This window comes from Eurosta solidaginis, chromosome 2 (assembly GCF_040869045.1).
Source record: "Eurosta solidaginis isolate ZX-2024a chromosome 2, ASM4086904v1, whole genome shotgun sequence".
Lineage (NCBI taxonomy): Eukaryota > Metazoa > Arthropoda > Insecta > Diptera > Tephritidae > Eurosta > Eurosta solidaginis.
Genome location: NC_090320.1, coordinates 205,443,776 through 205,458,255, shown reverse-complemented (window position 1 = coordinate 205,458,255; position 14,480 = coordinate 205,443,776). Strand labels below are relative to the sequence as shown.

The following is a 14,480-nucleotide window of genomic DNA, read 5'->3' as shown; positions in this document are numbered from 1 at the left end:
TTTAGTCGCATGAACCTGGCAAAACTGATAATAAAGACATGAAATAAAGACATGAATTAATAATACCCACATACCTATTTACATACGTCCTATTCGATTTACCTGAAATTTGGTATGTAAATTTGCCTATATTAGTATTTACGATGCTTTTTTCCGGGAAGTAAACCAGAGACGGACCCGGACTGGGATTAGGACTAGGACTGGGACTGAGACTGAGATTCGGGGTGGGACTGGGATTGAGACTCGGAATGGGACTGGAAAAAAATACATACCTTCCTCTGGGACTGGCAATAAGAGATGAAGAAGAATGAGACAACTTGAGAGAAAAGAAAAGAGAGAAGGAGACTGAGAAAGAGATAGAATGAGAAGAAGATGGAGATAGATGAAGCGAAAAAGACGGAGGGAGGAGTGAATACAAAGGTTAGGAAAAAGTGTAGAGGGGGGGGGGGGGGCAGAGTTAGGCGGAAAAAGCTTATTAAAATTTATGCAGATAGGCCAAATTTAGGGCAGAACAACGTCTGCCGGGTCTGCTAGTAATTTATATAATTCTGGTTTCAGATTGAACCCGAAATATCGACCAATTATATAAACTATAATACCACAAAATATATGGTGTTTTATTTATCTTGGCGGCCTTGAGCTCAATAATTAACCAAAAAGTTAAAAACAAAATAAAAATTTTCGTTTCTACTTTTTATTTCAATGACAAAATTTTGGATATTTGTTAAGCTTTTTTTTTTTGCCAAGATAATAATAGTAAATTTTCTATTTTTCCGAAAGTAATTGTTATTTGTCGGGTTTTTTATTTCGCCCGGAAAATAAAACATTCTTAAATTTTTATTTTTTATTTTTAGAGACAGATACATATAAAGTTTTCTCCTTGTGTGTAATTTTAGAAAAATCTTAAATTAAATTAAGCAAACCGCACTCAAATGCGGTTTCGAAAAAGTTTGAGGTCATTTAAGTGTTCCTAAGATATATGAAAATAAATAGAAGAAGATAGTTTGCTAAGAATTTTCACTGCTATTTTCGAAAACGCAGCTGTACATAACATTTACCAGTATCTTCAACGAAGTTATTTAATATGGCAATACAATTTCTAAGCAAAAAGAAAAAAATCGAAAAATAGTAGTGAGAGCAATAAAAACTTCATATAATAAAAGTGAAAAAATAAATTTTAAAACAAAATTTATACTTGTTACATTCCCAGGAATTTACCGAAGTGTGCACCCTGCTATTGCTTATAAGCTTAATTTTTTTGTGATGTAGCATACTTATAGGCGCTCAAGCGTACTGCATAAATTTAGTTTCAAAAGGGTATGCGCGCAGTCGGTGAATAAGTTGGATTAAAATCAAAACAGATTGGTATTGGCATTAAATAGCTACGGCACAGCAACAAGCACAATAAAATGAAGAGCTTTGACAACAAAAACAACAACAACGTTAACAGTAAACTTCCACTGAAGCAACAACAAATTATTTGTTAACTCAATAATTTGCTGAAGGACATCAAGTACCTTTGGCATTTTCTGTGAATTCAAACACCTTGCCACCGCACTCTTATGAAATGCAGAAACAATTACAATAACAACTAAGTAAATAGCGAACACAATTCGAATATCTGTGCTGCTCTGGGAAAGGGGTGTGTTTAGTTAGCGTCAATGCGGTAGTAATTTGATCGGATTTAGCTTCACTTCCACCGTTTGTCATTGAGATAATTGTTTTGATATAGAAAATGGTATTCACAATGCCCACGCTCTACTTATTTGGCGCCAAGCTGTTGAAGGCCACTCAATGGCTGGTGTTTCCCACTGACAGCCAGTGATTGTATTTGTACTCTTTTCCATTGTTGTTTTTGTTTTTTTGCTTAATTATAGCGAGCATGGTCTGTTGATAAGCAGATGGCATGAAATTCAGTTTGGACTTTTACAAGCTGATATGATAATTTGCTACCAAATTAATTTTTGATTTACTTGGGCTGTGAATTGATAAAAATGGTACACACGCATATGTTCCTTACAGAGAAAAGCGTAATACGATAGGAGCATATGGATATTACAGATTAAGGCAAAAAAAAAAATTGTGTTTACACTGCGACGTAAGTTACAAACAGATGCCTGCGTCACTTAAAATCGATACATATTTATAGAAATCGAATTAGTTCGATAAGAGTTAATGACATTCCCAAGAAATATAATAATACTGTAGCGAATTTAGGGAAATTCCGCTTATTTGAAACCTTCTGCTAACGTTCGAATCGCTGAACTGTCGAATAAATAACTCCAATATTCTGTATTGCAAAATGGCCTTTATTAGACTACTTTGGGAGTAGTACAATTATACTTTACAATTATACTTCGTAGTACAATTAAAAAAAAAAATAAATGTAAGGCGCGATAACCTCCGAAGAGATCTAAGGCCGAGCTTCTCTTCCAATTTGCGTCGTGCTCCTCTTGATTTTCCCTACTTTACAATTATATATAGCGTGTTCAAATCAAACTGATTAGCCATTCCTCAGCTTGCGCTGCTTTTATACTCTCTATTGCCTCGTCCGCATATTTCTACTAAGGTCTAGACGTTTCGCCTTCTAGAACTGCTGTATCTCCTGTGGTAGTTGAGCTATATGCGTGTGTATGTGTGAGTAACAACTTTGGCTGATGAATACATGTGTGTGTGTGAGATATCTCTTCACTTCGAGCTGTTTATGTATGTGCATGTACATAAGAGTGGCTGCTTAATGTTTTTGCTGTTGCGTGATTATTTACTAGCAACCTAGTGATGCCATCATTCGCCACAATACCCTACAAGAACGCTGGTTGCTAGAAAGTATGAGATGTAGCTTTTGATTTGGGTACTAAGGGTTAGAGCTCTGATACACTTATAATAAAAATTGAAAAATTGTTCATATGTTTTATGTATTAACAGTTGGTAACACAAAAATATTTTCCGAAATTTTTTCAATTATTTTCTTCCGTTTATTTTTGTTAGCTTAACAAAAATCTTCATCGAATTATGTAACTGAAATTATGCAAACCAATCCCAAAAACAGTTTATATAATTCTCTTAAAGGCGAATTGATTATCCCTTTTTCATCTTTTACCTTTCGCTCAATGGGTTATTGAATTTCTTTCTACAAACTCGTTTCCGATGTATGGACCAAAGCAGGGGCGGGGAGATAATCGCCATGTTTTGTGAAGGATTTTTATTTCATTTCACCACTTCATAGAACAAGAACATGCAAGCTGAGCAAAATATAATTCTCTTTTATAATCGTTTTGTATATGTTGTTTGAATAAGTTGTCGGGATGGACGCTATTCCTAGCAACAGTCAATCAAACTTAACTTATTATTAATGCGTTTGTAGTAGACGTGACTTCGAGCAACTAATGTATACTACAGTTTTACCTTCTCCAACCCATTTGTCATCCTCACCTACCCGTGACGAATCGTGTTTTTTTAGCAGCCAACGCTCGACCGACCCAAAACTTCGCATGAAACTAGGAGGTTGGGGGCGGGATGGCCGAGAATGTTCAATGCGGTCATATTAAATCGTTCCTGAGATTGTCGGGCTTGTACTTTAATGGTGCTTGTTACCTGAACGTACCGGATCTATATCCGGCAAAGGACCATCAACATCGATAACACTCCCTAAAATCTTCTGGGAGTATCTTTAGCGCTACAAAAACACCGGTTGCTTTGTCTGCGACGTTGGAAAGGACGTGTTTTCAAGCCATCCGCCCGAAACATTGTTTTTAATTACATTATGCAACAGCAATTTGGCAAGAGCAAATTCGTGGTACTGTTCGTCTATTTAACTTTTAATTTACATTTTTATTTATTTATTTATTTAAATATTATAATCTTTGAAACACAATGTTTCTTACAGACTACATAACGAATTAAATATATTTACAAAATAATTGTTTACGTTAAAAATTCATTTAATTGTAATTTGAATTTAGATTTTCCAATTGAGAAATCTATATTCAAAGAATTCGAGAACAAATTAAACTCTCGTAAGGTTCTGATGAGAGGAGCATAATATGCATAGTTAGTCCTCACACATTCAGTAAAAAACAAATCATTACTTCTTAGGTTCCTCTGAGGAACCAAGAAGTTAATTCGTTGTAAAAGAGTCGGAGCGTCTACTATGCCTTGAATGATGTCAAACACAAAGCTAAGCGAAAGCAAGATTCTTCTGTTATCCAACGTCTTCAGGTTAATAAGGAGACATCTAGCATTATAAGACGGAATAGGCTCTTCAAAGTTTAATCTGCCCAGAGCAAATTTTATGAAGGTCTTTTGTACCCGTTCTAGCCTCTTTATACGGCAATCGTAAAATGGTCTCCATATAAACACAGCGTAGTCTAACGTGGAACGAACCATCGAGGTGTAAAGAAGTTTTAGGGTGTATGGATCAGTAAAATCAGTACTGCAACGGCGTATAAAGGCAAGCATTGCGTATGATTTAGCAATTGCATGATTTATATGATCATGAAACATAAATTTGGACTCAAAAATTACTCCTAAATCTCGTATTTTAGACTGCGTAGCCAGTTTAGATCCATTAATATCATATGATGTAGGAATTAATGAACGGGATTTTGAAAAAGTTATGTGAAAACATTTAGTAATATTGAGTTGCAGGTGGTTTATTCTGCACCAATTGGCTACATTGTCCAGATCATTTTGAAGACTATGGGCTTCAGAAACACACGAACTTTTTGAAAAGATTTTCAGATCATCCGCATACAAAAGGAACTCAGAAGATAAAAAACAGGAGGATATATCATTAATAAAAATAACAAAAAGGAGGGGACCTAGGATACTGCCCTGAGGAACGCCTTTAAAATTAAAATCAGTAAACTTCTTTGTACCCTGTGTGGTATTTAATATATAAATCACTATTTAATAATAAGCACTATTTATTTTTATAAAATATTTTTATTTAACCGCTCCTAAAAGTATGTTACAAAACGTTTTTAAATATTTCAACCGAATGAAAATTTTTGAAAGACAATATTTTACAATTGAAAAATAAAAATTAACAAGAACAAAAAAATTCAATTTATTTAAAGTAGGTACATTTAAAGTTGAATATAAATATAACCCTACAATACTCCCCCTTCCGGAGATTTAATGTTAAATAAATTAAAAGTAACTTTCTTTTTTGTTTTTGTGTTAGGTATCTGTATTTTATCAATCATTGCTGGTTTTAAACGATCAATAGGAATAGATTTAATTTCATTGTTTATTTCAATTTTAAAGTTTTTAATATCTTTTTCAATAACTCTATAAGGACCTTCATACGGATGTTGCAAGGAATGTTTGTTTATTACACGTACAAAAACAAAATGACAATCTTTTAAATCTTTTGGAACAAAAATACCACTAGAATTTTGATGATGTTCCAAATTTTATTTAAAATTTTAAAAATGTTCACGCAAACTACTTAAAACATCCGTTGAAGTTATATTCTCTGTAGTTGAAACAAATAAGGTAATCTTAAATTTTGTCCATAAACCATTTCAGCCGGTGTTGCTGAAATATCTTCTTTAAAAATCGATCGGTAACTCTTCATACCAATTTCTGGATCCATTCCTAGCCATTATTGAAGATTTAAGCTGTCTATGAAAACGTTCTATCATTCCATTAGCTTGGGGATGATAAGCAGAAGTTGTTATTTGATGACTTCCAAGAAGTTTCGTTAATTCTGAAAACAAGTTTGAAGTAAATTGAGATCCCTGATCTGTTGTTATTTCTAATGGAACTCCAAAACGTGAAATATATTCTTTAAAAAATTTATTTACAACCGTAACTGCAGAAATATCTCTTAGTGCGAATGCCTCTGGCCAACGTGTAAATCTATCAATTATAGTTAATATGTAACGATATCCTTTTGAAACAGGTAAGGGTCCAACAATATCTAAGTGAATGTGTTCAAATCTAGATTTTGGAATTGGAATTTTCATAACTGGAGATTTTGTATGACGATGTACTTTCGATTTTTGACAACTTATACATTCTTTAGACCAAGTATTAATATCTTTATTCATGTTAGGCCAAAAATATTTCTTAACTATCAAACGACGTGTAGCTCTACTACCAGGATGTGAAATCCCATGTAACATATCAAATATTATTTTTCTTAAATTGTTTGGAATGAAAGGCCTAGGATTTTCTCCTGACACTTCGCACCATATATTAAAGTTAAGAACAGGAATTTTTATTAGTTTCAAATTTAAAAATGTTTGCTCTGAGGTAAAATTTGCTTAATTCACTATCTTGTTGTTGTTCACTTTGTAAAATTTTTAAATTAATGTCCGAATTATTAATCGCTTCTACTTCAAACGCACGAGATAATGTATCAGCTACAACATTTTCTTGTCCTTTAATATACCTAATTTCATTCGTAAACTGAGCAATGAATTCCATATGTCTAGTCTATCTTGGACTGCGTTCTGTTTTTGAATTTAAAGCAAATACAAGAGGCTTGTGATCTGCGAAAACTTTAAATTCACGTCCTTCTAGAAGGTAACGAAAATGTTTAATGTTCAAATAAATAGCTAATAGTTCCCTATCAAATGCACTATATTTAATTTCGGATGGAGACAATTTCTTTGAAAAGAATGCAAGTGGTTCTGACTTATTATTAAACGTTTGATGTATGACACCACCTATTGCCGTATTGGATGCATCTACATTTAAAGAAAGTTTTGCATCTTTGTTAAAATGATTTAACAATATCGCAGATGCAAACTTTTCTTTAATGCATTCGAAAGCTTTATTAGATGTATCGTCCCAAATTAAAATCTTGTCTCGCTTCTTATTTGTTCTATTAATTAAATCATAGATAACTGTCGTAAACTCTGCTAATTTTGGTGTATATCGATGGTAATAATTAACCATACCAATAAATTTTTGTGCCTGCTTAATAGATTTTGGACGATCAAAATTTCGAATGGCTAAAACTTTTTCTTCTGAGGGTCTAATTCCCGTTTCAGAAATATTATGTCCTAAAAAGTCAACATTTGTTACGCCAAAAGTACATTTACTTGGTTTTATATTTAAACCGTACTCCGTTAGGCGCTGAAATAGTACGCGAAGATCTTTGAAATGTTGTTCCTCATTTTCGCTTGCCACTAAGAGATCATCAATATATGTAAAAACAAAGTCTAAATCATTAACTACTTCATTAATAAATCGTTGAAAAGTTTGCGCGGAGTTCCTAAGCCCGAAAGGCATTCGTACAAATTCAAACATGCCAAAAGGCATATTGATTGCAGTTTTATAGATATCCTCTTCTGCCATTGGAATTTGGTGATAAGCTCTTACCAAATCTAATTTTGAAAATATTTTCTTATTTCTTAGATTCATGTTGAAGTCATGAACATGGGGCAAAGAATAACGATCAGGAACTGTTATTTAATCTTCTAAAATCTCCACAAGGACGCCAGTCATTTAACTCCTTCTTGGGTACAAGATGTAAAGGAGATGCTACTGCTGAATTAGAAGGTCTACATATCCCTGTCTTTACTAAAAAATCGAATTCAGTTTTAGCTACTTTGAATATAATGGGGTCTAAACGTCTTGGTTTAGAAAATGGAAAATTTCCTTCAGTGACTAATCTGTAAACTGTTGTATGTCTAACTGGTTGTGAATAATCTGGTTCAGAAAATAAAGAAGGAAATTCTTTTAGTAACTTTGTAAATTTGTTATCAACAGCGAAAACTTTTGGTAGCGAAACATTACAAACACATGAAATTGTGTTAACTGAAAGACTTGTTATCGGATCTACTAAGCATTTGCGTTTAACATCAACTAAGAGACCATATTTACACAAAAAATCAGCACCGATAATTGGTTTAGCTATATCCGCTATTAAAAACGTGAACGGAAATTCGCGACGCAGTCCTAAATTAATATTTAAAAGTTTTTTGCCGTATGTCGAAATCGTTGAACCGTTAGCTGCAGTTAAAATAATATCTGATTACTTTTTCAAACTTGAAGATTTTGAAACCGAAAGCACTGAAATTTCTGCTCCACTATCTATTAAAAAATTAAGTTTGTTTGTTTTATCAAAAATAAATAAGCGACGTGTAAAGGTGTCTAAATGTCCGTTGTTTGTCGCCATAACAACGGATAACTTTAGTTTGACGAACTATTATTTTTAAAAGCGCATGGTTGTTCGCACTTCAAAGCCTGATTACCAAACTTATAATGATACCTACAGAGCCAATTTGGGTTGTCACGAGACTTTGATCGATATCTAGAAGGACTTCTAAAACGATTCCTACTAAAAGATCGGGACCTTGAATAATTTTGACTCATCTGATTTTTAATTTCACTGATCTCTAATGACAATTTTTCAAAATTTTTGCACATCATGTTAGTTGTTTGAACCAAATTTGAAATAATTGCATTTTCGCTTTTAGAATTTGGAAAATTACTAACTGAGGCTATTTCATTTTTATTATAAACTTCCCAAATATTATCGGCTAATTTAACTAATTCACTTATTTCATTCAAATTCGAACTAGTAAGAATAATACTTAAATTTTTGGGCAACTTCCTTATCCAAAGCTTTTTAAGAATTTCTTTGCTAAAATTGTTTCCAGAGAGTAGCACTAGAGACCGATAAAACTCAGAAGGTTTACGATCTCCCATTTCTGAATCGGATAACACTCGATCTAATTTGGCATTCTCACTTAATGAGTGCCGTTCAATTAAAATTTTTTTTAATGCAGAAAATTTGTCATTTTCAGGAGGATTTTGAATAAAATCAAGAATTGTCATAATTGCATCCTGTGGAAGTGCAGTTATGACATATTCATATTTTGTCCCTTCCTGAGTAATGTTCTTTCGACTAAATTGCATTTCAGCATGGATGAACCATGCTTCAGGGCAATTAGTCCAAAATTGGGGAAGTTTTACCGATGTAGCAAAAATTTCATTATTTTGATTCACATATGGATTTGGTAAATCATTTTGATAATTTTCATTATCCAACTCAATAAGTGAATCGTTTACTTGATTTCGTGGTGTAGATGTACGTATATTATTTGATGGTGAATGAAACATTGTTAATAGAAATAACTACAAAAATTATATTATAGGAAGAAATAAAAATGTCCGGAAAGGAGCGTTTACAAAACCCAAATTATTAATCTATTTTGATACATATACAGATACATATAAATAATATTAATACTAGATACAGCTCACCAAATATTTGTCGCAATGGCTTTAAAATTGATTGATGAAATTGGACAATGTATTGTGCAATGGCTTTAATTGTTTTGTATTTGTAGCTTTTGTTGTTGTTGCTCTTGCAATGTTTGATTGAAAGGCTGATGTTAATGATGCAGCGGTAACGTCTGAAATAATGACAATCTAAAAATACGACGAAGACGACGTCTTGCAGTTGAAAATAAACTAATTTTATAGAAGTGAATCTAGTTTTTGGACCACCACGTCTACGTCAAATACGCGTTAGAGAGGGCTCTTGTGATGTTCACGATATATTTGGTATATATTTTCAACTTGTTTTTCAGATAATTCTTCGAGTAGTGGGGACACTTCACACTAGTTTAAAGGTACGAATTACAAAACTTTTAGCGAGTTAGAGCTGGACGTTGCAAGATGTTACGCACTTTATTTGAAAGTGAATTTAAATAAATCTCTTCGCTGGTCTTTTGTAAATCAATTAAAGTTTGTTCAAGTGCACCACCTTTAACAATTTGTTTAAGAATTTGCTGATAAAAACGTAATAAGTTGGATATAGAAAACAGAACTATGGTATCGTTTTCGGAAGTCAATATGGTTTCCATTCGCATAATATATAACTAGGAAGAGAATAAATCGATTTTTGCTGAACATCAACTGGTGGCGTTTTTATTTCATACAGCGTACAAGAATTAAAATTTGATTCGTTGTTTTTGAAGGACGGTTTTAATGTTTGGCTGGCTAGATCGCCAATGTGGTATTTAATATATAAATCACTATTTAATAATAAGCACTATTTATTTTTATAAAATATTTTTATTTAACCGCTCCTAAAAGTATGTTACAAAACGTTTTTAAATATTTCAACCGAATGAAAATTTTTGAAAGACAATATTTTACAATTGAAAAATAAAAATTAACAAGAACAAAAAAATTCAATTTATTTAAAGTAGGTACATTTAAAGTTGAATATAAATATAACCCTACACCCTGGAGTGATGGGAAGAGCACTCGTCCAATGAGAAATTCATGTTACCAGTTATAAAAATAAGATCCAAAAATCTCATTAATTTATTACAAAAATTATTTATTTGAATTAGATCTATGCTTAAAAATTTATCTACCAGATAAGTTTCGCAAAAGCTGGACATATTACCGGGAATTAAAGATCGGCTATCATCTAAAAAGGACCAGGTTACGTAAGGGAGGTTAAAATCACCCAATACACAAAAATTGTCACCAGACCCATTATTCTTAGAAACAAGAGCTATTACATTATCAACATGATCTTTATAAAGTATGTCACAACTAGCAGGGGGAATATAAGAAACGGAAATAAAAAGTTTAGATGAGCCTTGCACTAGAACGCATACTTGATCTAGCAAGGAGTCTTCATTATCCAGAGAAACTAGGGACGACTGATAGCATTTTTTAACCGCTACTAGTACTCCTCCCCCTCTGGATAGTCCAGTCTTGATAACATCCCTGTCTTTGCGGTATACATTATAAGAATTTGAATCAAAGAATTCATTATCGTTGAAATCTGCATTAAGCCAAGCCTCAACAAAGACAAAGATGTCATAATCAGAATTTGTACTTGAAATAAATATAGATTTATATTTAGTTCTTAGCCCAGATACATTTTGAAATTATATATTAAGGTGACTGCCATAATTACCACAAACTTGTGCCACTACGGGGTTTTTTGTTCGGGTACTACCTTTTGAAAAAAATTAAAAGGACGTACTTTAAAATTTGCGGGCCAGATGTTGCCATTTAAAATCTTTTCATAGCCACTTCGAGCTTGAAACTAACTTTCGATAGATGTTCCGCATTGGAACATTGCTTAATTAACGAAAAACATCTCAAATTCTTTGAATCAATTTTAGCATGCTTTGTAACATATTGTAACGAATTTACTTGCAAATCCTCTTATTTGCAATCCTCTGCTAAGTTCGAATCACTAAACTGTTGAATAAATAACTCCAATATTGAATAATGGAAAATGGCCTTTATTAAAGTACTTCACAATAACACTTATACTTTGCTACTCGCTGGCTTAATAACCAAACTGATTGATAACTCAAATGAAACTCTACTATTGGCCGCCAGATCGCGTGCTTAATCAAACTGATTGATAGCTCAAATCAAACTGAATTACTTCTTACTCGCCTGCCCCGCTTTTATAGTTTACGCTGCATACTTCTAGGCTCTTCGATTTCCAGAAGTTACTAGTTAGTTCGGCTACAAAATCGCCAGCCACAACTACGTGCACAAATTATTGCTCTCTCTTGTGACAACTCAAATAAGATATATGCATGTGTTTGTGCATTGCCGCTCCGCTGCTCGTATACGTACATATGTGTAGACGCAATTATTTATTCGTTTATGTAGATACATAATGATTGAATTATTGATGTGCATTCACGTCACTGGTTAGCATCGGCTTAGAGACGATAGCATCGCTCAGTGCTGCTAACATTCGTTACAATATGATATAATATCGATATATGTAACCATTTAAATTTAAGTGTTGCAACCACACTAAGCTCTCTGTTGTTGTTTGATCCAATAACTAAGGGTGGTTTGAGAACTCGTATGAGCTAATTTTCCGCTTGGGATCGATGGAAGTCTCACACGCAGTTCCATTAACAGACGCATCAGCGGTCGTACTCTTAGTTGCAGCAGTAGACGAAGCAAAAGTTGGCGTACAGTGCTTATGATTTGCGAGAGCTTTCTTGCTTGTATCAGAGGCAACACTTGGTATGATTTGTGCAGCCCCACTAGCCACAAGAGCGCTATACGATTGAGGTGTTTGGTGTTGGGTATGCATAACCGGGTTTGTACACGACATCGTAGGCAAGGTACTAGTAGACAAAGAAATAGGTAGAGTGTTTTTATTCTTACTCTTACTAGTAGCATCAGTGTTATGACTCGGCAAAGTATTTGCATTATCAACGCCTACAGAACGAAGCTTTTCAATTTTCGACGTAAGCTCAAGAATATTGGCGTTTTTATCAGCCACAGCAGATTTCAGCGAACGAATTTCAGCAATTAGTTGTTTGTACTTTTCTTCTATTTGGTCTTTAAAATCAACAAGAGAGTTTAATAGCAACAAAATGTGCGCGTTCTCAGCTTTAAGCTCGGCAATTTCTTTGAATAGAGAGAAACGAGCCACTGGTTGAGTATTATTGCTATTAATGTTACTGCTGTTGTTATTATCGTTAACGTTCTCAGCAGACAAACTGGCCAAACCAGTATTTGTAGTGCTGCATACTTTGCATATAAACAGCTTATCATCATCAGCTGACCCTGGATAAATGCACTCCAAATGAAGAAGTTTTTTACAATTGTAGCATTGCACCTTAGATTGGGTACGATCGACTTTCTGCCCACACACACGGCATAGTTATATAAATACATATATGTTTATGTTTATGTTTTTATATTGATTTTCATATCTATCACTCAACAAGTTTAAAATATCCAACATTTACACAATTGGTAGACCACCAATAAGCATCAATATATCACCAATTTTAGAGTCACTGTCTCGTACATTTAATTGAATTAATTTATTTATAATACGATATTATATCAAAAGATGAGGCATCAATAACAGGAGCGACGTAAAATACGACCAGCTCGACACTCAATTATAAATAAAGGCTAAACTAACCACAACGTGTCCTTGGAATCCTGAAGTGGCTAAGCTTTAGTTCCTAGGGAAAGTGGACCTTACAAAATAAGTAAATTTTCATACCAACACCTGGAAACCCCATCATTTCTCCTTTCACCAGGTTTTTCTCAGTTTTCGCGAGGGCACCAGGTAATTCCTACTTGTTGATGCAATATGCTGCCAGGGATTTACTCGGCGTTTTCACTTCTGTGGTAAAAAATCTATGTAAGGAAAAACGGTAGAGAGTTGAAAAATTAGTATGAAATGTTAAGCTTTGTACAGAGAGCAATATTTTCTAGGGCAACAAAGTTGTAACTCTAACATATTTGTTGCAAATTGATCGAAGGCCCCTTGTAACTCTTTAATCTTTAAGTGAAAAAAAAAACAAAAAACAAAATAATTCAGACGTGCTGGACTTTAGGAAGGCTTAGCGCGTCAGAGGTATCCAAATTAAAGAAATCGTATTGAAATCCTTATACAAAAAGCGGTAAGGTTCTTGTACACGACAAAGCGGGAGTTTTAGCCTAGCCTCTGGTTCATTTAACATATTGTAACGAATTTTGGGAAATCCTTGTTATTATACACCTTCTGCAAACGTTCGTATCGCTAAACTGTTGAATAAATAACTCCAATATTCAGTAATGCAAAATGGGCTTTATTAGACAACTTCGAGAGTACTTCACAATAACATTTATACTTCACACCTAATTGCGTGTTTAAATCAAACTGATTCGTTATTACCCAGCTTGCGCTGCTTTTATACTCTCGGTTTCCTCGTTCACACATTTCTCATATAGTCTAGTAATATCGCGAACAGTTGTAGCTCATGCTTGGTTAGTTACCAGATATATACATTAACCTGGGTCGATTTGATATTTATGTATATCTGTAGTCCACGCCTCTCCCATAGCCATATGCGTGTGTATTTGTGAGTAACTACCTCGGCTTCCCTGCAAAAATCGCGAGTACTCCATTCATGCATGTATGGAGTACTCGCTATGGACCAAGCGAGTGCTCCAAAATTTACCATAATTCATACAAAAAATATGGTCCAATTAACATTGCGATGTCCTAGGACATTACACTCCGCATTACATCAGAGTAATCCATGGAGTACCCACAATCCAATAAACATCGTGTAGTGATTACAATCGTTAAAAACGAGCAATGATCAGCTTACAATATGTTCGTGTAGAAACATGAGTTGGTCCATTGCTGCATTACAGTGGAGTATAATGGTAAGTACTCTAGCATGACTCAAGTGGACCACATGATCCAATGATTTTTGCAGGGTTATGACTACATCTGTGTGTGTGAGGTATCTCTTCGTTGCCTTGTACATAAGTGTGGCTAGCTTTAATGTTTTTGTTGTTGCGTGATTATTTACTAACAGCTTAGTGATGCTAATATTCGTCACAATACCAAGCATTTTCGACCAACTCTCTAGCGTCTCTAGCGTAGATAGTTGTATATATTTCAGACGGCCATAGAAGAAAGATTCCGTCCAATAAATGTGATAGCGACTGAAGTTCCTAAATAAGCCATTAAAAAATTTTTTTTTAATAAAAGTGTCCTT

The 14,480-nt window shown here is 33.8% G+C and overlaps 1 protein-coding gene across 3 annotated transcripts in view; it reads left to right on the top strand.

The window, feature by feature from the left end:
- ssp3 (short spindle 3) overlaps window positions 1-14,480 on the top strand; it is a 288,289-nt gene that overhangs the window by 137,182 nt on the left and 136,627 nt on the right. The window contains exon 7 of one of the 3 annotated variants that reach the window (XM_067766978.1): window positions 9,555-10,159. The exons of 1 other annotated variant lie outside the window; for it this stretch is intronic. In XM_067766978.1, coding sequence (XP_067623079.1) covers window positions 9,555-9,558 — 4 coding nt within the window. In that variant the 3' untranslated portion in view covers window positions 9,559-10,159. Of the gene's footprint in view, window positions 1-9,311; window positions 9,523-9,554; window positions 10,160-14,480 lie in introns of those variants that run through there. One more of the 3 variants, XM_067766977.1, reaches the window with a different exon arrangement.